General features: G+C 43.3%; 1 protein-coding gene across 4 annotated transcripts; it reads left to right on the top strand.

Moving 5' to 3' along the window:
* The first annotated feature begins 161 nt into the window (after positions 1-161).
* Positions 162-25,464, top strand: CFAP263 (cilia and flagella associated protein 263). 4 transcript variants are annotated; one of them, XM_088135487.1, is made up of 10 exons: positions 162-688; positions 8,546-8,669; positions 11,671-11,832; positions 12,145-12,300; positions 14,813-14,893; positions 21,091-21,246; positions 21,717-21,824; positions 22,642-22,797; positions 24,423-24,524; positions 24,840-25,452. In XM_088135487.1, the coding sequence occupies exons 1-10, from the start codon at positions 417-419 to the stop codon at positions 24,846-24,848; spliced, it is 1,326 nt and encodes a 441-aa protein (XP_087991613.1). In that variant the 5' UTR covers positions 162-416; the 3' UTR covers positions 24,849-25,452. The 4 variants fall into 4 exon arrangements, with proteins under 4 accessions (XP_087991613.1, XP_087991612.1, XP_087991614.1 ...); XM_088135486.1 differs by having other exon boundaries at positions 24,423-25,460; XM_088135488.1 differs by lacking the exon at positions 11,671-11,832 and having other exon boundaries at positions 24,423-25,464.

Below are 25,464 nucleotides of genomic sequence, written 5' to 3'. Positions count from 1 at the left end.
CCCCGCGCGAGAGGAAGCCCGCGGTGTCAGCCGGCTCGCGCCGGGCGCTGCAGCGACCCCTCTGGCGCGGAGGACCCCGGGCGACGCGCTCCCGGCGCCGGGCACGTGGCCCTGGGAGGAGGGAGACCCTTGCGGGACCTATTTGGCTCTCGCGCTCGCTGGTCGCCTTGACGCCGAGAAGGACGCCAAGCCCTCGGACTGCTATTCCCAGGATGCCTCGCTATCGGCTCTGTCGGGCGGAGCTGATGGGAGTCGTAGTCAGGGAGCCTCTCGCGCTTTTCGGTTCGGGGCTTTACCGGCTCGGGAGCGCTCTCGGCTGAGCCGGCTCCGAGCGCCAGCCCGGCCGAACGCCACCCGCGCGCCCCCGCCCGGCAACCGGCGCCGGGGCCGTCTCCGCTGGGCAGGACAGCCGCAGCATGGAGCCCATCGGGGAGAAGGCGCCCGGCGCGGCGCGGGCCCCCCCGCGCCTCCCGGGTCTAGAGGGGCGGCCCTCGGCCTTCGCCGCGCCGGGGGAGGCGGCTTCCTGGCCCTTAGGCCTGGGCCGCGTCTCGGGGGCGGCCCTGGGGGACGAGGAGTCGGAGCGCGACAGCGTCCACACGGGCGAGTCGCACGAGCCGGCCGAGGAGCTGCATGTGGAGCTGGCCCAGCTCTCGACGGAGCAGCTGCTGGCCCTGGTGGAAGAGAACAGGTGCGCCCGGCCCGTCGCTTCGCTGGGAGCAAAAGGGCCGAGCGCGCCAAAGCGGCGCGGCTGCAGCTGCGGCTTTTGCTCCGTTGATACTCTGCGCGGGGGGGGGAGGGGAGGGGGGGAGGGAACGGGCCGCAGGGTCGAGCCGAAGGAGAAGAGCGGGAGGGCTTGCAGCTGGGCACGCCTCCGTCCGTGCTAGAGCTGGGGGGCTGCTAGTCATTCCAGCCTGCAGAGAAGAGGTCATCTTTATAGTCACAGAACTGGAGACAAGTTTCAGCCGCTGAGCCGGGTAACACCCACACCACACCTCTGCCCCACTCCTCCTGTGCTGCCTCATCGTGGCGGGGGGGGGCTGGGAGGGATGAGCAAAGAAGTTGGGAGCGTAGGCCCACATTATATACTCCCAGCAGGGTGATCCAAGGCTCAAAGGTTCTCTCAGCTGCCCTGGTAAAGCAAACAGGCACCTGTATTGGGCAGCAGCAACATAGGAAGATGCCGGAGGCAAAGGATCGCTTTGGCAAAGGCATCAATTTATACTGTGCAGGAGAAGGCAATGGTAAACTGCTCCTGTATTTTTACCAAGAAAACCACATGGATAGAAAATATAAAGTATAGAAAATATTGATGATATAGTGCCGGATGATGGGTCCCTCAGGTCGGATGGCACTCAGCATGCTGCTGAGGAAGAGCTGAGGATCTTTCAGCATAGTAATGGTGTTTATGATGTGGCTGGATTACAGCCTTTGGCATGTCTAGTTGCAGATGTTGCCATGCAGGAAAAGAAAATCTGAAGCTGCGAGGACAGAATTACAGTAGGAACATGGAACAAAAGAAGCATGAACACAGGAAAACTTACCATGGTGAAAGGTGAAATGAAAAAACTAAAAATTGACATATTAGACACCAGCGAATTGAGATGGACTGAGATCATACACTTTCAGTCAGAAGATCACACTATTTATTAGGACATGAAAAACAAAGAAGGAACGGCATTGCTTTTATAGTTATGAAGGGTATAGCAAGAACAGTGCAATCAGTGACCAGATAATATTGATTAGACTTCATGAACAGCCCTTTAATATGACAATCGTTCAAGTTTATGCTCTAACTACAGATGCAGAAGAATAGGAGGTTGAGGACTTTTATGATCAACTTCAATTTGAAATTGACAGAACATGCAAGCAAGATGTGCTGCTTGTGATTGGAGACTGGAATGCCAGAGTTGGAAACATGAAAGAGGAAAATGTAGTTGGATTGTATGGCTTAGGAAACCAAAATGAAGCAGGAGACTGACTTATCAATTTCTGCTAGTCCAATGAATTCTTCATAGTTAACACTGTCTTGAAACAACCAGACACCTCTATATGTGGACATCCCCAGATGGATTACAGAGAAATCACACTGACTATATTATTGATAAAAGGAGGTGGAGGAGCTCAATTATAGCATCAAATACATGGCCAGATGCTGACTGTGGAACAGATCACGAACTGCTCATGTGGAAGCTCCAAGTTAAGCTAAAGAAGAAGAAAGCCAGTCAGTTTTCATGACATGATCTTGAACATATACCAACAATTTTCAAAGAGAACATCAGAAATTGCTTTGAAGTCCTGAATCTCATTGATAGAGAACCAGAGGAACTGTGGAATGAACTTAAGGAAGTAATTAAGGATGGATGTGAAAACATACTACCAGAGATGAAGAAACGGATGTTAGAAGAAATAATGGAAAATTGCTGAGAAGAGAAGCCAAAGCCAAGAAAGATAAAAATCTCAGAGAGGAACTTAACAAAGAATTTCAGAGAGCTGTTAGAAAGACAAAAAGCAGTATTACAACATCTGTAAAGATGTAAAAGATGGAAACAGACATGAAAAATGAGGAAAGTCTTCCAAAAGATCTCTGAACTCAGGAGGCAGTTCCAACCTCGAAATGGTATGCTAAAGGATGCCAGTGGACAAATAGTAACTGATTCAAAGGAAGATGGACGGAGTATACTAAAGTAATGTACAGTAGACATGTCAACATCCAAAGTACCTTAAAAGTTATTCTCTACTTACAAGAACCAGTAGTAGTAGAAAATGAAGTTAGATCAGCACTCCAGTCCTTACCAGTCAGAAGGCTATAGGAACTGATGGAATACCCACTGAAATATGGCAAGCATCAGAGGAAAAATAAGCCAAGGGTCTAACTAAGCTATCCCAGCAAATCTGGAGAACAGCGCAGTGGCCAACAGATTGGAAGAGGTCAATATACATTCCATTACCAAAAAAGGAGACTTAACAGAGTGTGCAAACTATTGTACAATATCCTTAATTTCACATGCTAGCAAAATAATGCTTATGATCATCCAATGCAGATTACAGCCCTACATGGAAAAAGAGATGTCACATGTTCAACCTGGCTTTAGAAAAAGCTGAGGAACATGAGACATTATTGCTGATATGTGCTGGATAATTGAGAAAGCCAAAGAATATCAAAAAGAAGTCAGTCTGTCCTTCATTGGTTATGGAAAGGCCTTTGATTGTGTTGATCATGTCAAGCTGTGGAATGTGCTTAGAAAAATGGGAATCCCAGAACCTCTTATTGTCCTCATGCGAAATCTATACATAAGAAAGCCTGCAGTATGAACAGAACAAGGTGAAACAGACTGGCTCCAGGTTGGGAAAGGAGTGAGATAGAGCTGTAAGCTGTCCTCATATTTATTTAACTTATATGCTGAATATATATTAAGGGAAACTAGGTTGGAAGAAGATGAGCGCGGTTTTTCTTCTGGAGGAAGAAACATCAATAACCTGTGCTATGCTGATGACACTACTTTGGTAGCCAAAAATGCAAAGCATCTGCAAACTCTAGGAATAAAAGTCAAGGAGCACAGTGAAAAAATGGGACTAAAATTACATATAAAGAAGACCAAACTAATGACCACACATTCAGCAGCCAGCCTTAGAATTGACAATGAAGATACTGAAGCTTCCTTCTTTTAGGATCAGTCATCAGTAGTAATAAAGGAACAAGCAGTCAAGAAATACACCACAAGACTAGCACTTGATGGAGCAGCTAGGAAGGCCTTGGAAAAGATGCTCACACTGTGATGTTTCTATGCCTACAAGGATCAGAATAGTGAAGCAGTGGTATTCCCTGTGACACTCTGGAAGTGAAAGTTGGATTTTGAAGAAGCAGGATAGGAAGCGTATCGATGCTTTTGAACCTTTATGTTGGAGAAGACTCCTGAGAATACTGTGGACAGCTAAGAAAACAAACGAATGGATCATCAAACAAATCAACCCAGATTTCTCACCCAAGATACAAATGACCAGGCTCAAATCATCTTATTTTGGGCACATTATGTGAAATCTGGAGAAGGCCCTAATGCTGGAAAAAGTGGAAGGAAAGAGAAGAAGACAACCAACAACAAGGTGGAGAGACTCAGAGTGGTGATAGGTGCACTGTTGGAAGAATCAAAGGACCAAGTTGGGGAACAATCGTAATGGAGAATATCTATGTGGTTGCTAAGAGTTGACACCAACCTGATGGCACGTAATCAACTTGATAACAAAGTTAAATAAGAAAGTCTCAGCAAAGGGATGTATAGTGTGCTTAGGATTTTACTGATGAATAGCCACATTTGAGTGTTCCAGGTCCCATAAAATAATAGAAGCCATATTGGCCATGAACAAAAAAAGAGAATGAAAAACAGTTCTTGGAAATGTAAAACCTTGCAGTAAGGATTAATCTATTTAAAACACATTTGCAGTGAATATTAGGGAGATGCACATAAACATGTATTTTGTTGTTGTGCAGTCGTTAAGTCGTGTCCGACTCTTCGTGACCCCATGAACCATATTGCGCCAGGCCTTCCTGTCCTTCACTGCCTCCCTGAGTTTGCTCAGTTTCATGCTCATTGCTTCAGTGATGCTATCTAACCATCTCATCCTCTGCCGTCCTCTTCTCCTTTTGCCTTCAATCTTTCCCAGTATCAGGGTCTTTTCCAAAGAGTCCTCTCTTTGCATTAGGTGACCAAAGTATCTGAGCTTGAGCTTCATTATCAATCCTTCCAATGAGCAATCAGGGTTGATTTCCTTTAAGATTGACTGGTTTGACCTCCTAGCAGTCCAGAGGACTCTTAAGAGTCTTCTCCAGCACCACAGTTCAAAGGCATCAATTCTTCGGCGCTCAGCCTTCTTTATGGTCCAGCTCTCACAGCCATACATTACTACTGGAAAAACCATAGCTTTGACTATGTGGATCTTTGTCAGCAAGGTGACGTCTCTGCTTTTTAATATGCTATCTAGGTTTGCCATGGCTTTCCTCCCAAGGAGCAAGCGTCTTTTAATTTCATGGCTGCAGTCTCCGTCTGCGGTGATCTTGGAGCCCAAATAAATGAAGTCTGTTACTGCTTCCATTTCTACCCCTTCTATTTACCAGGAATTGATGGGTCCAGATGCCATGATCTTAGTTTGTTTAATGTTGAGTTTCAAGCTAGCTTTTGTACTCTCCTCTTTCACCCTCGTCAAGAGGCTCTTTAGTTCTTCTTTGCTTTCTGCCATTAGGGTGGTATCGTCTGCATATCTGAGGTTATTGATGATTCTCCCTGCAATCTTAATTCCGGCTTGTGATTCTTCCAGCCTGGCATTTCTCATGATGTACTCTGCATACAGGTTAAATAAGCAGGGTGACAGTATACAGCCTTGTCATACTCTTTTCCCTATTTTGAACCAATCGGTTGTTCCGTGACTGGTTCTAACTCTTGCTTCTTGGCCCGCATACAGATTTCTCAGGAGACAGGTAAGATGGTCTGGTACCCCCATCTCTTTAAGAATTTGCCACAGTTTGTTGTGATCCACACAATCAAAGGCTTTTGCATAGTCAATGAAGCAGAAGTAGATGTTTTTCTGGAACTCTCGTGCTTTCTCCATGATCCAGCGAATGTTGGCAATTTGATCTCTAGTTCCTCTGCCTCTTCGAAACCCAGCTTGTACATCCGGTAGTTCTCGGTTCACGTACTGCTGAAGCCTAGCTTGTAGGATTTTGAGCATAACCTTGGTAGCATGTGAAATGAGTGCAATTGTGCGATAGTTTGAGCATTCTTTGGCATTGCCCTTCTTTGGAATTGGAACGTAAACTGACCTTTTCCAATCCCGTGGCCACTGTTGCGTTTTCCAAACTTGCTGGCATATTGAGTGCAGCACTTTAACAGCATCGTCTTTTAGTATTTTAAATAACTCAGCTGGAATACTGTCATCTCCACTAGCTTTGTTGTTAGCAATGCTTCCTAAGGCCCACTTGACTTCACTCTCTAGGATGTCTGGCTCAAGGTCAGTGACCACACCAGCATGGACATCGGGGACATTTAGATCTTTCTTGTAGAGTTCTTCTGTGTATTCTTGCCACCTCTTCTTAATCTCTTCTGCTTCTGTTAGGTCCCTGCCTTTTTTGTCCTTTATCATGCCCATCTTTGCACTAAACGTTCCTTTGATATCTCCAATTTTCTTGAAGAGATCTCTAGTCTTCCCCATTCTATTGTTTTCCTCAATTTCTTTGCATTGTTCATTTAAGAAGGCCTTCTTATCTCTCCTTGCTATTCTCTGGAAATCTGCATTCAGTTGCTTATATCTTTCCCTTTCACCCTTGCTTTTCACATTCCTTCTTTCCACAGCTATTTGTAAAGCCTCATCTGACAGCCATTTTGCTTTCTTGCATTTCTTTTTCTTTGGGATGGTTTTAGCTGCTGCCTCCTGAACAATGTTACGGATCTCCGTCCATAGTTCTTCAGGCGCTCTGTCTACCAAATCTAATCCTCCAAATCTATTCATCACCTTTACTGTGTACTCACAAGGAATATGATCTAAGTCATACCTGAGTGGTCTAGTGGTTTTCCCTACATTCTTCAATTTAAGCCTAAATTTTGCAGTAAGAAGCTCATGATCTGAGCCACAGTCAGCTCCTGGTCTTGTTTTTGCTGTCTGTATAGAGCTTCTCCATCTTTGGCTGCAAAGTATGTAATCAATCTGGTTTCGGTATTGACCATCTGGTGATGTCCATGTGTAGAGTCGTCTCTTGTGTTGTTGGAAAAGAGTGTTTGCTATGACTAGCTTGTTCTCTTGACAGAACTCTATTAGCCTTTGCCCTGCTTCATTTTGTACTCCAAGGCCAAACTTGCCTGTTATTCCGATTACTCCTTGACTTCCTACTTTAGCATTCCAATCCCCTATGATGAAAAGGACATCTTTTTTTGGTGCTAGTTCTAGAAGGTGTTGTAGGTCTTCATAGAACCGGTCAACTTCAGCTTCTTCGGCATCAGTGGTTGGGGCATAGACTTGGATTACTGTGATGTTGAATGGTTTGCCTTGGATACGCACTGAGATCATTCTGTCGTTTTTGAGGTTGTACCCCATTACTGCCTTTCCCACTCTCTTTTTGACTATGAGTGCAACTCCATTTCTTCTAGGGGTTTCTTGCCCACAGTAGTAGATATAATGGTCACCTGAATTAAATTCACCCATTCCCGTCCATTTCAATTCGCTGATTCCCAAGATGTCGATGTTCAATCTTGTCATCTCATGTTTGACCACATCCAGCTTGCCTTGGTTCATAGATCTTACATTCCAGGTACCTATACAATATTGTTCTTTACAGCATCGGACCTTCTTTTCGCTTCCAGATACATCCACAGCTGAACGTCCTTTCGGCTTTGGCCCAGCCGCTTCACTCTTTCTGGAGCTACTTGGAATTGCCCTCCGCTCTTCCCCAGTAGCATATTGGACACCTTCCGACCTGAGGGGCTCATCTTCCGGCATCATATCTTTTAGCCTTTTAACATTGTCCATGGGGTTTTCTTGGCAAGGATACTGGAGTGGGTTGCCATTTCCTTCTCCAGTGGACCACATTTTGTCAGAACTCTCTGTCATGACCTGTCCACCTTGGGTGGCCCTGCACAGTATAGCTCGTGGCTTCACTGAGTTACGCAAGCCCCTTCGCCACGACAAGGCAGTGATCCATGAAGGGGATAAACATGTATAGGATATCATTATTTCTACAAGGAATATTAGGAAAGCTTTGTATTGCATAGTCTGCTACCTCCCATTGAAGCTGAGTCCTATTTTGAAATGGTACATGTGATACCCAGCTTATATCCTTTGCTCCCAGAATCAAGGAATTATTATTTATTCAATTTGTATGGATGCCCATCTCATGTAAGTGACTCTGGGTGGCTCACAGTGGGTAAAAACAATCCAATAAAAACAAGTTAAAAACTGATATGCAACCATACAATAAAAAACTGTCCATAATCAATTTAAAAACAGAAAATCATGATCAGCAGCAGAATTCATAAGATCAAGAATTCAGCTCACCCATCCCACCTTCAAGGGGATCCCATCCTATAAAGTGAGATCCATTATCTTGGGGCTGATAAGAAATCCGGCTCCAACTTTATGGCTGGGAAATAATAGTTTTGAACCAGAGACAATGAGGAGAAAACAAGATTGACAAAGGGCTTTTCTACTTTTCAGCGGAGGTCAGATAAATAGAAGGTCCCCTAGAAGGTAACCTGAGTTGTCGTACTACTTGATTTTGATCATATTTAAGGAAAGTTATAGAAGTTTTAAAGAACATCCTGAGACACCTATTTTAGATATTATTCATTTATTAACATCCTAGAATTTACATTGATACTACTAATCTGAAAGGGACTCTCGGAGTGGTCTACATGCCCTAAAACCCTTGAAAGGGCTGAATTAATGAAAGGAATTTGTCTTTCTCAGTATTTGTTCAAGTGCTACTGGCATTTTTTCTCATTTGAGACATCTGGATTAGTCACATGCCTATAACTTTACTCATTGCGTTTTTCTCTGCATTCAGCCATACCAACTCCATGCTCAAAATTGAAACAGCAATGTTTGAGAAATTTTTCAATAGATTTGAGCCAAGAGACTTGGGAGCAGAAAAACGTGGTTCATCGCTGGACTTGGGACAAGCGCAGTATGTAAGCTATGGAGTGATTTACTGTGTGGCAATTTTAGTGACGGGGTGGGTTTTCAGGAGGACTGAGTTGCATCGCATGCTGTCTGGTTGCAGAACTTACCCACGGTCTTTGTTTGCCCATCAGAATTGGCAGCATTCATACAATATGTCTTAGGCTTTAAAAACACTAAGAAGTTAAAACTAAACAAGCTAATATGTTGTGCAAATGCAGCCATTAGGTTTTTACTAACTTGGTTAATTGTAATGTGCAGATACAGCTAGTGTGCTTGCCAGACTAATCCTTGGGTATCTTCATTTTTTTTACTCCTCCACATTGTTAAATCTAGTTTGTCAATTCACTCTGAAACACTTTATTGTTTTACTTTAGTTATTAATACATGTCCTGAAGTATTTGCTTTATCTTAAACCTTTCCTCCAAACCTTCCCTTAAATCTATTTATTATAGCTTCTTCATGGCAGTCAGAATCTGCATTTGGGCAGAGCAATCCCAACTTGTTAATGCTAGCCTAAGCTTAGCAGCCCCCTCCATCATGCTCCTGCAACTTCACAACCCACAAAATCTGTGCAACTCAGGAGATCCCCGAGAACAGGGCAGGCGGAGCAGCAGGTGCCAGAAGTCTCAGGTTTGGCTGCCTAGCATAAGCAAAGAGCCCAGGGAAGAGTCTTCCAGAAAGGTCCATCTGGAAGTGCAGTGAAGACAAAGATGGTCAGTTTTTCCTTGGCTTGTCCCTGGCACTACCAAAGACGTTTTTCCCCTCCTTAATGATTCCCCATACTTTGGAAAATGCAGTGCAGTGATACCCTTGTTTGCTAGATGCAGACTGCCAATCCTCCACAAGCTCAGGGTGGCGTATAGGGTTGTTTTTGGTTTTTGCCACAATAACCCTGTGAAGTCAGTTGGCCTGAGAGATTAGGACTGTCCACAGTGAGCTTCCAGGCTGAGAGTGGATTGAATCTGAGTTTCCCTATCCATTGTCCAACACCTAAACCAATATCCCACCTGTCAGGGTTGGAGCACTTCCTGGTAAGGTTTGGATTATTACAGCATTTTTCCTCATCAGGGATAGAGATTGGATTAGATTGATCCATACATGGATGTTTATGAATTCTGCTGAATTCCAAATGGGGTAATTTCTCAAACCTGGACAGCTATCTATAAGTAACATGGTCGAGAAATGGAACATCATAGTCCTCTGAGCACTCCCAGCTCATGTTGGAGCCTGTAGCAGTGAAGCAGGAGGGAGAAGGCTTGACTGAGTATGGCACAGCTCCAAGGGTGAATACAAGTGGGACAGCAGCAGCAAGATCATAAGATCTACTCGGCAGCAGTCAGAGAGGAGAAGTGGCATTGGATCTTTTCCTTGATTGCACCCATAAAGAGCCAGCCAAGGGAGTTGTTGGTTAATGACAAAGTCTTGTGGTTTTCGTTGCCCTCCGGTTTTGACTGAACTCCGTGGTGAGCAATCTGGGCAGTTCATTTGGAAAAAGCCAGTTTGACCAATGTCGTACCTAAGGGGTCCACCACATCGTCCACTATTGTTTGTCTGAATCAGATTCACAATCTGTTGAAGAAATGGATAAGTTGTTCACGTTTACTTGGATCTCTCCCTGACTTTGCTTATAACAGGGTCTCCAAATATTTCATCTGACCAATTTTCATTGTGTTCATTAATGCTTCTTTTTCACAGGTGGATTCCTTAGGGATGCAGCAGTGATACCGTTGCTTAGGAAATCATTCTTTGATCTGGCTGATTTTAATATCAGCTAATATCCAGTATTCCATGTTTAGCCAAGCTCAGAGAGGTATTAAAGTGGATTGTCACCTTTTCATTCTGGACTTAGACTGGAATTTGACATGGAGACAATATTGGTCACCCAGACCTTTACTGAGAGTGAGACTGGGTCACCTAGAGAGAAAGAAAAAAAGTGATCTTTTTATTACTCTTGGACTTTCAGTGGTTTATGATGTTGTTGACCCTAGTTTCTTGCTGGAGTGCTTGAGGGAGCTACGGATTGAAGTGTCACTTTGTGATGGTTCTGCCCCTATGTCTCCAGAAAATAATACTGGAGGACTTCTGCTCAACCCTGGTGTGTTCAAGGTTCTTTCTTGTCTCACATCCTGTATATTTACATCTATATTAAGCCACTGGGAAGGATTATTCACAGCTCTGGAACTGTTAATAGACAGCTGTATTTCTCCTTTCCTATGAACTCAAGTTTGGGTATCTCCATGGCTAATGAATGTTCCAGAGTGTAAGGAACTGGATGTGATCAAAACTTGGTGGTAAAATGGAGGGGGCTGTATTTCAGGATTTGGGAGGAATGCCTACCCTGGAAGGAGTTGCTTTCTCCCTGAGAATCTGGAGGTCCTCCTGGATCCAGCATTGAGGCTGGACAGCCACATACATCTGTGGCAAGGAAGGCATTTATTGCCTTCAGCTGAGGAAGCAACTGCATCCCTATTAGGAAGAGAAGAACTTGGCTTTGGTGACTCATGTGTTGATTCTTGTAATAGTCTTCATGGAACAGCTCTTGGAGACAGTTCGGAAGTCATAGCTGGCCCAGAACACAGCATAGGGGCTGAGCAGCCCAACTGAAGGTGTGCACAAGGGCATACATACATAACTTAGAGCCCAAGCTACTAATTTGTTCCCTTACATCATCAGCAAGACATCTTTTTGGTATCTCTGTAGATAAATTCGACACTGTGGTTAATTCTGATTCTTCCATGTTGGACCCAGTATAGAATATGCTGCTACTGGAGTTGCAGGAGTTGTTTTCATATTTATTGTTTGAAAATATTTTTCTAAATAGATGTGTGTAAGGTAAGATTTTAAGTCATAGTGGTACCCAGTGTCTCAAAAGACATTTAACAATACTGAATCAGAAAAGAGGAAAGCTAAAAACTACTTTGGCAAACTCTAAAATTGAAAAGCAACTTTCATGGCTTCTGCTATAGACTCGAGTGTAACTAAGTGCTGTTCCTTTGGATTCTAATCTAGCCGCGGGGCAGACGCAAATCTAAATCCCGGCTCACAGCAGATCGTTTGATATGCCTGACAGTGGAACAGAAATGTGACCTTGCACAGCGGGAGCTGGAAGAGACTAAAGAAGACATTCAGCAGATGAAGGAGAACTCTGAAAGGATCTTGCAGAATTACTTGGTATCATTACCCCTAGAATTGCTGTTTTGTGTCCTGTGCTGTAGCTCAGGAATGAGGAACCTGTGGTCTTCCAGTTATAGCTAGACTGTAGCTCCCAGCCTGTGTCACCAGGGCCTAGGAAGACTTCACTATCTTGAGGGTGGCAGCTTGGGTCCCCATCCCTGAGCTGTAGCAGAGCCAAACAGTTGTATTCTTTGTGGCCTTGGCTGGTGATAGGGGTGTCTGCTTTGCTTGGCTGGTTGAGTTCCAAGCCCCCCACAAGTAAACAAAATATAACATTTATTTATTTCCAGTGTAATTTGAATTCTGCAGGCTATCCTAGAGGAAGCAGATATTCGCATGGTTGAAGTTAAGAGAGCTATGATGGAGTTTGACAAAGACATCGTCAAAACCATAACTAAGAAGAAAGGGAGTGTCATTGCATCTGATAAGGTGCTGCGATATATGGAAGACAGGATTCGCTCTAGGGTCAGTAGAGAAAGTTGGCAGTTTTGGTTCTTCTCATTTTATTCTTATAAACTATATTTACATTGAAATGTGGACACAATGTCTCTTTTCCCATTACCATTCTTACAGTATTCCTGATCTTTGGTATGTGCCAAAAAATGAAACATATTCAATTATCTATAATAGTGATTGCCATTAGAGAATGATTGAAAATCGCTCCTTTATCAGATCATTCTATAAAATAAATATCTCTGACTTTACAAAGCTGCATAAAAAAAATAGGATTGCCATTTTGGGAATCTCCTCCCTTAGGTCCAGTTGATCCTTTTTTCTTAGGTATAAATGATATCAGGATGGAAGCAAGGAATATTGCTTAGACATCTGACATCACAGAATTCATAGGCTAGGGGGTTGGATGAGACTGTTTTTGTAATGGTTGAGATTATGACTGTGATTGGCCTTGGTTGTATTTCTGTTTTATTTTTTGTGTTTTTTTTTAATCCTATGTAAGCTGCCCAGAGTTGCAACTGGTGAATTGGGCGGTCATATACATTGATTAAACAAAAAACAAATAAAGGAAATAGAATGTGCTGTCTTGGGTTTTGGTTTAGCTGTATCTTAATAGAAGTTACAGCTTCTCTCCCTCTTTAAGTCACAGCTTGGAGAGATAGAAAGTTTTCATTGGAACTATAAAATGTGCAAAAAGTGTGGTCCACCAGTATTCCTTTTCTGGCCCCGAGAATGGGGGAGGTCAGAAGTTTGGGCTTGGGAGTTTCAGGGTACCTTAAGCCTTGCAAATTATTGAGGTACCCATGTCACCCCTTAAAATTCCTGAAACACCCTCCCAAAATGGGAATGCAGCCTTTGACATGTATTTATTATTTATTAAATTTATAAGCTGTGCAAAGTAGTGTAACCCCTGAGCCAAAGGAAGTAATGTATCTTGGGATAAGGAATGTCCTTTCCATTTACAGGTAGTCCTCAACTTATGACCATTCGTTCAGCAACTGTTCAAAGTTATGATGGCACCAAATGGTGATTACGACTGACCCTAGAAGTTCCGGCCATCCAGTACCCCCACAATCACATGATCGCAATCTAGGTGCTTGGCAGTCCATTTACACTTATGATCAGTTGCCAAGCACCCCATGATCATGTGATCATGATTTGCAGCCTTCCATGCTGGGTTCCCCAGAAAGTCAAAGGGGAAGCCAGCAGGGAAGATTTCAAATTGCTGGGGTAAGTCTCCCCCATCCGTGCACCCTCCCCTAGCCCCTCTTTGCTCATGCCGCACTGGCCACTTGTGCACCCCTGCACACCCTCCCCAACCTGCACGGTGCCTCTCACGCACCTTCCTGACCCACATGGTGCCTCTCACGCACCTTCCCCAACCTGCTTAGGGCCTTTTGTGTGCACCCTCCCTGACCCATGCACTACCTGTTGTGCACACCCTCGTGCACCTTCCCCAACCTGCGAAGTGCCTCTTGCGCACCCTCCCCAACCCACATGACACTTCTCATGCACCCCCGTGTACCCTCCCCGACCTGCATGGCACCCTCCTCAACCCATGCAGGGCCTCTCATGCGCCCCTGCATACCCTCCCCAACCATCCCCTACACCCCCACCCACCCCCTCACTCCCTCCCCCAGCCAGCAGCAGCCACTTGCCTGCCTGTGGGCCTAGGACTTGCAACTTCCTGGCAGCTTCCCCACTGACTTTGATTGTGGGAAGCTGGCAGGAAGTTGCCTTGCCAAACAACCATGGGATTCAGTTAATGACAGCAACTGGGACTGCAGGGATTGTTGTTGCTAAGTGATGCAGTTGCATTTTAGAACTCCATCGCTTAGCGACAGAAATACTGGTCCCAATTGCCATCGTAAGTCGAGGACTACCTGTACACCATGGTCCTGTCCTCCTCAGAGTATTTCTGTGTCTGCCTTATAAAATGTAGAAAATCAGAACAAGACAAACCATCCATTTAACCATCCATTTAAGGTGTATTTGGTTTCTGTTTCATGAATTCTAGTTATATTCCTTCTCCAATCTGAAATAAATAAATATAAGATGTTTCACATATTTTTATTTCACAGAAAATAAGAACATTGAAATTGGTTCCAAAACTCAGAAATTATTGTGGTAGTCATATCTTATGGGTAACAGAATTAAAAGGCAGCTTTTCTTTGTCATATATGATGACTGAGATAAGTCAGTCCTGGCTCATAAGTAGGATTCATTTTCATCATGTTCAAACTCATGGTGACTTGGTTTATTTATTTATATTTATTTTATTCAATTTGCATGGTTGCCTAATCAGAACAACCCAATATAACTCAATATATAGTCCATATAATCCTAAACTGCACAGATCACACAAGCCCCAATCCAGTCAAACAGCTTTCTGGTTTAGCATGATGTGCAAATCTGTCCCAGGTCCCTGATGCATCTTGGGTATTTTGATCAAACACAGGAGGGAAAGTGACCCTCCCAAAGTAAGCAGAAGTCTGAAAAATCAGTCAGGTTGTTTATTTTTCAGGATATTATGAAAGAGAAAATTCGTTTGAAAAACGATTCTCTAAAAGTTCAGAAGAAGAAGATGCAGATGCAGCTCAAGCAGGTACATATCTTTTTGCAGTACATTCTTTACAATGCCAGAAAACATGCATTACATTTTTTTATATAACGTACCAAAAAAAAAAGTTTAAAAAACCCCTACAAGATATAAAGCATTGTATATACAGTAGATACTTTTTAAAAACTCGAACAGAAAGCAAACAGAAAAAGGAAAAAAGTAAAAAGGTTAGGGGGAATCCAACAAAAGAAGATGTACAGTGGGGCAAAAAAGTATTTAGTCAGCCACCAATTGTGCAAGTTCTCCCACTTAAAAAGATGAGAGAGGCCTGTAATTTTCATCATAGGTATACCTCAACTATGAGAGACAAAATGGGGGGAAAAATCCAGAAAATCACATTGTCTGATTTTTAAAGAATTTATTTGCAAATCATGGTGGAAAATAAGTATTTGGTCAATATCAAAAGTTCATCTCAATACTTTGTTATATATCCTTTGTTGGCAATGACAGAGGTCAAACGTTTTCTGTAAGTCTTCACAAGGTTTTCACACACTGTTGCTGGTATTTTGGCCCATTCCTCCATGCAGATCTCCTCTAGAGCAGTGATGTTTTGGGGCTGTCGCTGGGCAACACGGACTTTCAACTCCCTCCAAAGGTTTTCCATGGGGTTGAGATCTGGAGACTGGCTAGGCCACTCCAGGACCTTGAAATGCTTCTTACGAAGCCACTCCTTCGTTGCCCGGGCAGTGTGTTTGGGATCATTGTCATGCTGAAAGACCCAGCCATGTTTCATCTTCAGTGCCCTTGCTGATGGAAGGAGGTGTTCACTCCAAATCTCACGATACATGGCCCCATTCATTCTTTCCTTTACACGGATCAGTCGTCCTGTTCCCTTTGCAGACAAACAGCCCCAAAGCATGATGTTTCCACCCCCATGCTTCACAGTAGGTATGGTGTTCTTTGGATGCAACTCAGCATTCTCTCTCCTCCAAACACAACGAGTTGAGTTTAGACCAAAACGTTCTACTTTGGTTTTATCTGACCATATGACATTCTCCCAATCCTCTTCTGGATCATCCAAATGCTCTCTAGCAAACTTCAGACGGGCCCGGACATGTACTGGCTTAAGCAGGGGGACACATCTGGCACTGCAGGATTTGAGTCCCTGGCAGCGTAGTGTGTTACTGATGGTAGCCTTTGTTACTTTGGTCCCAGCTCTCTGCAGGTCATTCACTAGGTCCCCCCATGTGGTTCTGGGATTTTTGCTCACTGTTCTTGTGATCATTTTGACCCCACGGGGTGAGATCTTGCATGGAACCCCAGATCAAGGGAGATTATCAGTGGTCTTGTATGTCTTCCATTTTCTAATTATTGCTCCCACAGTTGATTTCTTCACACCAAGCTGCTTGCCTATTGCAGATTCAGTCTTCCCAGCCTGGTGCAGGTCTACAATTTTGTTTCTGGGGTCCTTCAACAGCTCTTTGGTCTTGGCCATAGTGGAGTTTGGAGTGTGACTGTTTGAGGTTGTGGACAGGTGTCTTTTATACTGATAACAAGGTCAAACAGGTGCCATTACTACAGGTAACGAGTGGAGGACAGAGGAGCCTCTTAAAGAAGTAGTTACAGGTCTGTGAGAGCCAGACATCTTGCTTGTTTGTAGGTAACCAAATACTTATTTTCCACCATGATTTGCAAATAAATTCTTTAAAAATCAGACAATGTGATTTTCTGGATTTTTTTTCTCATTTTGTCTCTCATAGTTGAGGTATACCTATGATGAAAATTACAGGCCTCTCTCATCTTTTTAAGTGGGAGAACTTGCACAATTGATGGCTAACTAAATACTTTTTTGCCCCACTGTATATGTATTAAATACATAAAAGTGACAAGTTGAACTTTGCCCGATGTGGAATCCTATAGGTCAGTCTTTCTGTAATGTGGCTTCAAAGGTTGGGAGTGTGAACATTTTCCTTCAACCCAGAATTTCAGATCTGGAGTGATAATTTCTTTTGTCACAGTACTCAATTACTACTGCAGATAGAGTTTAAGATTGATAAGACAAAGTTCTTTATCAGTTGATAAGTTCCAGATTGTGATATATAATTAAACATCACCTTAACATTTTAAATTCTTCTCTTTCTCAAATCTTATCAACAGTAATGTGAACATTAGACCAAAACGGGACAGCCATATGGACAGCTTAAATTATATGTGTTAGAATCTCCTCAAAAATAACTCCAGCATAAAAAAGTTAACACCCAACCTGCCACATGTCCCATAAACTGATGAATTAGGACTGATCCCCACATGTGGGTTGCCCCAGGATGAATGAGGGCTGCTAACCACCTCTTAAGGATAGGAACACATAGTGCCCTCTACTTGCCCCCCAGCACATTGTCAGCCCTTCAAGGTAGACCAGACTAGGAAATCAAAGTGATGAATACTAAAACTGTAAGCTTTAATAAAAGTGCTTTTAATAACAGAAGCTTGCAAGTCTTTATATGTCCCCCCCCCCTTTATCTTCGAGAGAAATAGGGAGGGTCAAGTCTTTATCAAATTACATTTCTGCCCTGGACTCAAGTTTCTTTTGTATGACTGTTGTCCTGTTCCTCAAGGTTATTCTTACTGCCCATTACACACATCAGGAAGGCAACTTCTTTCCATCTTTCCTGCAACACCTCAAAAAGAGGGTTTTCCCACTTATGCCAGCTCAAGCAGGCTCTCCAATCCACCCTCTGGGCTTCCTTTCATTGTAAGGAAATCCCTCCACCGCAGTTGGTCACTGTGACAGGAGTGCCCCTTCCCTACCATCACTGGTAGACATCCTCTGTGGCAACTGGACACTGGGTTGCAAGACAGGTGAAATGTAGGATGTGTTTTGCCTTTAAGTGGGGTGAAGTGCAGGGGAAAACAAGGGAGGGGGTTTCATCCAAAGGGCTCACCATTGAAATCATGCATCCTTAAAGACCTGTCCCCAAAAAGAAAAGCCATTGTTGCTTCCTTCCCCTCTGTGGCAGGAGGGGTAATAAAGGCCAGCAATCGGAGTCAGGGTAAGTGCAGTGCAGATGGGGTCCTGTGTCCTGAAAGTGGCTGAGAGCTGGAAAAGGCTTCATTGCCAGCCTGGGAATCCAGCAGGCTGGCAGTGAAACTGCAGGGTGGCAAAAGTCGTGAATCTCATCTGAAGATGACAAGAAACACATTAGACATTCTTCCAGATACATGACTGTTCATTTGTTAGAATAAGATATTGAAACTGCATATTTCAAAGTGCATATTCCACTAGTACTGTATGTATTTTAGCAATATTCTTCAGTGATCTATTGAAATAAACTATCGGTTTAGATTGCGATGATCCCATAATGTCCTTTTTTAATGAAGAGGGGTCAGCTTCCATCCAGATCCTCCAAATACACCTTGTAGCCTTTGATGCTGGAAAAACAACTGGACTGAGGCTAAAGTGGGAATTGAGCCCTCCCTAGGTATCGGAGAGGTCAGCTAGTAATTTTTTAGTTATGCCAGTAATGGTTTTTGAAACAAATTGCTGGGCTCTGGAAAGAACACAGAAGTAAAAACCTAAGCCCAGCAGTAAATTGAAAATCTGGAAACTCAAATTTGCCATTTTTATATGGAAGCTGCAATTTAGACAGAGGAAACCTGGGAGGGGTATGTGTGTGTCTATCCCATAAAAGTTTTCTCAATAATGTGTTGATCTGTTGAATATTTAAGAGTAATTAGCATAGGAATCCTCCTTAGAAAATATCAATCTAGAACTAAGATTCAATTTAACAACATTCATTCTTCTGCCATAAATTGGTGGAATTTTCAAGTATCTAATTATATCAATATTAATTTGACTTAAATACCAAAAAGTATGGTATTTTCTTTCATATAATAGACAAATCCACAACTCAGTTTAGTTTGGATAAAGAGAAAGAGAGAAAACGGCTGCTGCGTTCTCTGGCCGAGCAGATGATGGAGGGCCAGGGTCATTATACTTTTCTTTTAATTTGGTAAATGTCCCAAGAAGTCAAAAGCAAATACTTCAGCATGTAGGAAATGGTCAATGGGGTGAAATGGTTTTTTTTTTTCCTGTAGCTAGCTAGCTAGCTGCCTGCCTGCCTGCCTGCCTGCCTGCCTGCCTGCCTGCCTATCTCCATCCATCCATCCATCCATCCATCCATCCATCCATCCATCCATCCATCCATCCATCCATCCAATTTTTCATATATATAACTCTGGGCTCCTTACAAACAGATAAAACAATATAAAACAACCAGACAATACAATTAAAACAATGCAAACAATACAAAAGCATATAAAAGCCATCATAAAAAATCATAGAATTCATGGCTGAGGTAATCACATCTGACAATAATACTCAGTACAACCTCTGTGCTGGCTTTGCCACATTTCCTGGTCCTCATGACCATTGGCAAAGCCATGTTTTCAGGGTCTTTTGAAAGGCCAGCAGGGTTGGGGTCAATCTAATCTCCAGAGGGATGATGTCCACAGGGTGGATGCCACAGCAGAAAAGGCTCTCCTTCTGGGTCCTGTCAAATGATACTCCTTAATAGATGGGACCTGTAACAGGTGCCTCTTGCCAGACCTGATGGTGTGGGTAGATGTAACCAGGGACAGGCGGCCCCGTGCCATGTAAGGCTTTATAGGTCATCACCAGCACCTTGAATTGGATCCAGAAGCAAACTGGTGACAGACAGGACTTGTAAATGATTATCTTAGTAAAAGGCTTTACTGAGATGATCTAGCAACAGCAACAGGACATGACAAAATCTTTTCAAATTCAGCATCAGAAAATTAAAAGTGCTTTCTCTGTGTACAAATGTTAAAAGCAATCCATCCCCTTTGGCTTAAAAAGCAAGGCTCAGATTGGCATAGAACCAACATGGTGCCCTTAAATAATAGCTGCAATCAGAAGAATGGGAAAAGTTCAGAGAGTGTTTTTCCTGGGTTTTCTGATGAACAGGCTCCTCCTGTATAGGGAATGCAGTCCCTCCTTCCAGTTGGAAGATAATCAGCTTATGGACAGAGAGAGATAAGACGGGAACATTGGAGGCATGGAGGTAGGCTGTATTTACGAAGAGATCTCAGTATGAAACTAAAATTACAGAAACAAAGATAAAAGTATAAATTAAAAAGGCCATGTTATAGAAGATATGGAGATGTGCAGAATAGAGTTCAGGGTCTGGTTTGATTCGTGGTTTTTTTCCCTGGATATGAACAAAAGATATTGCTGGACTCTGTCGATCCTTAGCTGTCAAACTCTTTGCCGGATGTATCTAATCTCTGCTAAATCTACCATTGTCTTGTCTACCATCAGCCATGTAGCTAGGGAGGCTGAGAGCATGTTTATAAAACCTGAGGTCTTGCTTGTTTGGAAAAGTCATATTTAATATTTTGAGCCTTAGGGTTTAGTTAAAGTGTTGGAGTTTGTGCAGTTTGTGGGGGAACAGATCAGGTAACAGCTCTAGCTATCTAGAATTTTGGCAATCTCATTGTAACGATGCTGGATCAAAAACTGTAATACTTACAAGTCATAAGCATGCTTAGGAATACAGCTCCATGTTGCTCTGACCTTGGACACTTGTAAATGCTTCACAGTTTGGGGTTGTGTTTGTAGAACATACTTTACTGGGCTACTGAACTGACCCATTTTCTGGATTTATACAATACATTCAACTGTAGACTAATCAAATGGATTCAATTTGTACATCATACAAAAGAACTAACCCAAACTAACTAAACTAACCACAGAAAGCTAACCAGAGCTAGAACTAACCAAGTTTAGCAAGGGTAGTTAAGGCTTGAATAAAGCTCTCTAAAAACTTTGCCTAACCTCAGTTGTTGCAGGACAGAAGAGAAATGTATTTGCACATCATTTTTGGATCTGCACCTTAAAGCTGTGCTGTCACTCACCCTACTTTCCTCCCTCCCTCTCTTTACCCTACCCCAGAAATTTTCTTGGTTTTCTCAGTCTAAACAGCCTCAGCTCTTCAGCCTCTTCTTGCAGTTGAGACTTCTTTGTGCTTGTCTGAGTTTGGCTTTACTGTTGTGAAGCATTAGTGATAAGGAATTATCTAGTGAAGGGTCAGATTGCAGAATCTGTCAAATCACAGATAAGGAATTATCTAGCTTCTGCAGCCTAGTCAGGTTGGGCTGGCTCTTGAAATGTTTCAGATGGGTACCTGTCACACTGATCATCACAATTTGTGGCTGATTTGCAGAAGGAGGAGCTTGGAGAGGCACTTCATGAGGTCGATTTCCAGCAGCTCAAGATTGAGAATGCTCAGTTCCTGGAGAAAATAGATGAACGAAACCAGGATTTACTACAGTTGAAGCTGACTGTTGGCAACACCCTCCAGATCCTCAACTTCTACAAAGTAAGATAAACAAATCTACCTGGCTCAGGCCCTTCATCTGTAGCTCAAGAGGGCTACTGACAGGGTTCTGAAATATCCCTCATCACGTGCTTTCCATCCCTGCATCATGTACATACCCATCATCAGTCAGCTACAAAAGAACCTTGGCTCTTCTCCTCTCGGTCCTGTAGGAAAGATCAGTTTAGGATAGCCAAACAACAAGAGTTTGGTTGCATCTTTTCCAACTGATAGCGTTCCTAGACAAGAAGGAGGAACATGGAAATCTGAAAGGGGTTCAAGGAAAGCATGCATCCAAACAAGCAGAGTCCAACCCATATTTTGCCATCAGACTGACCTGTTTGACCTTTGTCCTCTTGTCAGAATGGATCTCTCAGGAGATTTTGTCAAATCAAGATACATCCAAATTTTTGTGCTTTGACAATGATGCCACCCTCTGAGTCCATCTCCCTCTGGGTCATGTTATATTTTAGAAGAAGCTGCAATATGCAACTACCTTGGCTACCCACCTGGTGAAAGACATTGCACAGAAAAAGGAATCCTTGGACAAAATTGCACATGAAGCCATCCTTGTGGAAGAGGTAGGATTAAGAGGTAGGCTCTCAGCAGGGGCCAGAATCCTGTTTCTAGGAAAAGATAAACCTCAATGACGCCAGCCATATTGCTTCCATGGGATATTTGGAGCCATTTGATTAGCTGGATTTTACTGTAGTTTTACTCTTTTTTTTTTTAACAGTTGCCTTTGATTTCTCAGGTACCTCAATCAATGTAGATCAAATTATTCGAGTGAGGAAAAAAATCCAGGCCCTAAAAGGAAGAAAAACATGTGCATGTAAAGCCTGGGCAGGAAATGAAAATAGCAATCCTTGGAATTCTTGGCTTCACTATCTTTCATGGGATGTGAATAAAAGGTTAAAAACTCTAGAGAGGAAACTCCTTTCCTGAACTGAGGAAGCTGCTTCAGTTTTTTCAAAGGGGGCAGGAATTACTGTTCTTGTGGGAACTGTGGCAGCTTGGAGCAGGCCAGTGATTTTTGGTCCTTGTTCCCAGCATTTCTGAGTTGACCAAAGTGAAGACAATTGTGGATCTTTTTCACACTGCTTTACGGGGAGTTGAGAAGTGGAAACAGTGACAGTGTAGAAATTCCCTACCATGACTGGTCACTAACAGTAGGACCCATGAAGGGCCAAACTATGTACTATGAATGTCATTTCTTTAAAGAAGCAGGAAGGGATTATTTTAAGGAAACAACGAGATAAGCGGGGATGGGTTTAATCCATTCTCCGTGCCATTTTCTGGGTGTAAGCATCCTGACTCCCAGTTAATGTTAATCCAGTGGTAGGAAAAAGATCAAGCTGCAGATCAGAATTTTTATCAGAATATTTTTCTCTTTCACAGGAACGGGAAATGGCTGAGATTCTGAACAAAAAACTACGGAGACAACTGACAGAATACAAAGTTCCTCCTGTTCTCAACTATGTCCATGAGAAAATGGCAGTTTATGAACTAGAAAATACCCTCAAGATCTGGGAGAGGAAGGTGGAAATTGCAGAGGTATGGCTGTGAGTAGTATGTAACTTTTTGTTGGAAGCACATTTGATACTTGGCTGCATTCTTTGCAGGAGGACAACATAGTTGATGTGCCATAAGACAGTTCATGGCATCCTGTTGAAGAGAAGCAAAAATCACTATTGGAGAGAATTCCTAAACAGCATGGGAAAATCATGGGAATAAATATAGGTGAAATGCTTAAGGCTCTATTGTTATGAAGGATTGTGTTATCTAGTTGGTGACTGCAGACAGGAACTTGGTTCTCACTGTTTTGTAGAGCAGCTTTTGATTTAAACTTTCCAAGAATTAGAAGAGGTCAATAACAGAGAAAAGTAAGAGGTAGGTAAGTTCCGACCATGGTGTTTGCTTGTGTTCATGTGAAAGGTAGATATGGCTGATTTTTCTGGGTGCTTTGAATAGACATCACCCTACGAATACGCCAACATTTATAGATGCAAGGAAAAAAGAGATTTGGAATGGGAGTTGCAAAGTTAGTTGCTTAGCTTGAGGTCTTAGAGAGGAATAAATTGAGGACAACATAGTCTTTAATCCTCTGTAAGAGCCAATTACCATTTGTCAATGAGAAGGACCTGCAGGAGTTTCTTGGGCCATCCTCCGTGTGACCTTTGGCTTCTACTTTGGAACCCAAGAGATCTTCACACCACTGTGCAGCAAAGAATGCCATGAGTAACCATGAGGTCAGCCAACTGCTGAAAGGGGAAAGGGGATTCCCACCTTGCAGAGGTCTTCCCTAACATGACATGCTTCCCTTGGTGCTAATTGGTCTCCCCCCTACCTGACTGTTTACATTTTAGGACATTTTTGTAATCAGTGGGAAGCTGATATTATTATTATTATTATTATTATTATTATTATTATTATTATTATTATTATTATTATTTTATCCTGCCTCTTCAAGGTAGTGAACATATCTAATACTCCTGTCTCCTATTTTCCTCACAACAACAATCCTGGGAGGCAGGTTGGGCTGAGAGTGACTGGCCCAAAGTCATCTAGCTGTCTTCCATGCCTAAGGGAGGACTAGAACTCACAGTCTCCTGGTTTCTAGGCCAGCACCTTAGTCACTACACCAAACTGGCATGTGGCAAAGAGAGTGCCAACCTCCAGGAATATCTCCATTCCCAAAGTATTTGTCTAGGCTCCAAATGGGCCCCCTGGGCTTTTCTGGATAATAATAATAGAATAATAATAGTGGGCAGCTGCAACTGGTGCTTTGTTTGGAAATTGTCCCCCTACCTGGGAAAGACTAAAAGGATAATCTGCAACATTCTGTGATAGGGGCAGATAGGTAACATTCTGGTAAATTGATTTTAACTGGTTATCTGTTAGCCATTTTGTGAGAACATCCACAATGTGTTCTGAAAAACTCCAACATCATCATCATCATCATCATCATCATCATCATCATCATCATCATCATCATCACAGTCTCATCAGCCCTCCTGTCCCCCAGAAGTGGAGATTCCTGGGGAGGTGGACTCTGTCCTTCATAGAGGCAGAATTTCTGATGATGCTAGAACCTTTAGAGGCAAGAGGGAGGCCTCTGTTGGTAGGAAGTGCTGTGAAAGGAGACACAGCCTGTTACCATCTTCTTTTCTGTCTTGCAGATGGCCTTGCAAAGCTACCTCAGTGTTTGGCACAAGGCTAAGATGGCCAGTCATCAGCTGCAGGCTCTTCTGCCGGAACAAGAGACACACAGAGGAAGAGAGGTGGGGAAGGGGGTTGCAGACACCCCCTCATCTGGCTTTTGAAGGGAGCAGGAGCCACATCAGCACAGCAGAGGCTTCTGTGACCTTCCATGGCCTCTCTTTGCCTCTTGGGTGCCTGGTGCCTGTACAGCATCCCCAAAGACAGCCCCCCCCCCAGTTTCTAGTCCCATCTTGGGGCCCTCCCTCCCCACCTACTGTATTTTCTCTCCCCCCCGTCCCACTGTGGCATTCTTCCTTCCTTTCCTTTAAAGAAAGGAAGTGGGGGCAATGCTGCATAGCAGAGCTACAGTCACATCCAACATCTTTGCTCCACAGGGCCTCTAGAGGAACAAGGAGAAAGAGGGCAGGAAAGAAACTCAGCCAACTTGTCTGTGCCGATCACCCACCTTCCTGGTGCAGAGCTTCAGCCCTAGTGACCCCCCTGGGCCGGAGGTGTCCCACTGCATGTTAGCAGGACTGGTTTCCAGAGAGGCACAAAGCCCTTGTGGGTCCCCAAGAGGGAGGCTTTTTCCATTGTGCATCAGATTTCAAGGTCTCTGTTTAACTGTCTGCAAACTGGTTTTGAAGTGTGTTAGTAAACTGATCTATCTTAAGCTGTTAATAGATCACAATAGAACTGCTTGATTACAAAGTATGAGATATATTCAAACTCACTCAGCAGTATGAGCCTGAATAAAAGGAGTGGTAAGTACACTGGTGTGTTCAGACTATCTGTGTGTACTGGGTTCAAATTTAGCATCTTGAGAAGTGGAGAGGGGGGTCTGAAGCCTGACAAACTCTAATGGAGTACATTTTCCAAAGATGCATCCCCAAATGCAGAACAGGAAGTGCAGCTGCAATCACTAGCTGAAAATGGACTCTTGCATGTTCTGGCTTGCGGGAAGGATTTGATTCCTCTGCAGGAGCCTGAGCAGGTGCTGGTGCCCGAGGAAAAAGTAGA

The sequence above is a fragment of the Python bivittatus genome, unplaced genomic scaffold, assembly GCF_059951505.1.
Source record: "Python bivittatus isolate LINGU-HERP-01145 unplaced genomic scaffold, Pbiv_v1 ctg000170_np1212, whole genome shotgun sequence".
NCBI lineage: Eukaryota > Metazoa > Chordata > Lepidosauria > Squamata > Pythonidae > Python > Python bivittatus.
This window is presented reverse-complemented; position numbering and strand designations above follow the sequence as displayed.

Coding starts and splice junctions, on each gene's coding strand:
- CFAP263 (XM_088135486.1), top strand. CDS start 417: ATGGAGCCCATCGGGGAGAAGGCGCCCGGCGCGGCGCGGGCCCCCCCG. Junction 11,833..12,144: donor GGATCTTGCAGAATTACTTG/GTATCATTACCC, acceptor TGAATTCTGCAG/GCTATCCTAGAGGAAGCAGA. Junction 21,825..22,641: donor AAGCCATCCTTGTGGAAGAG/GTAGGATTAAGA, acceptor TCTCTTTCACAG/GAACGGGAAATGGCTGAGAT.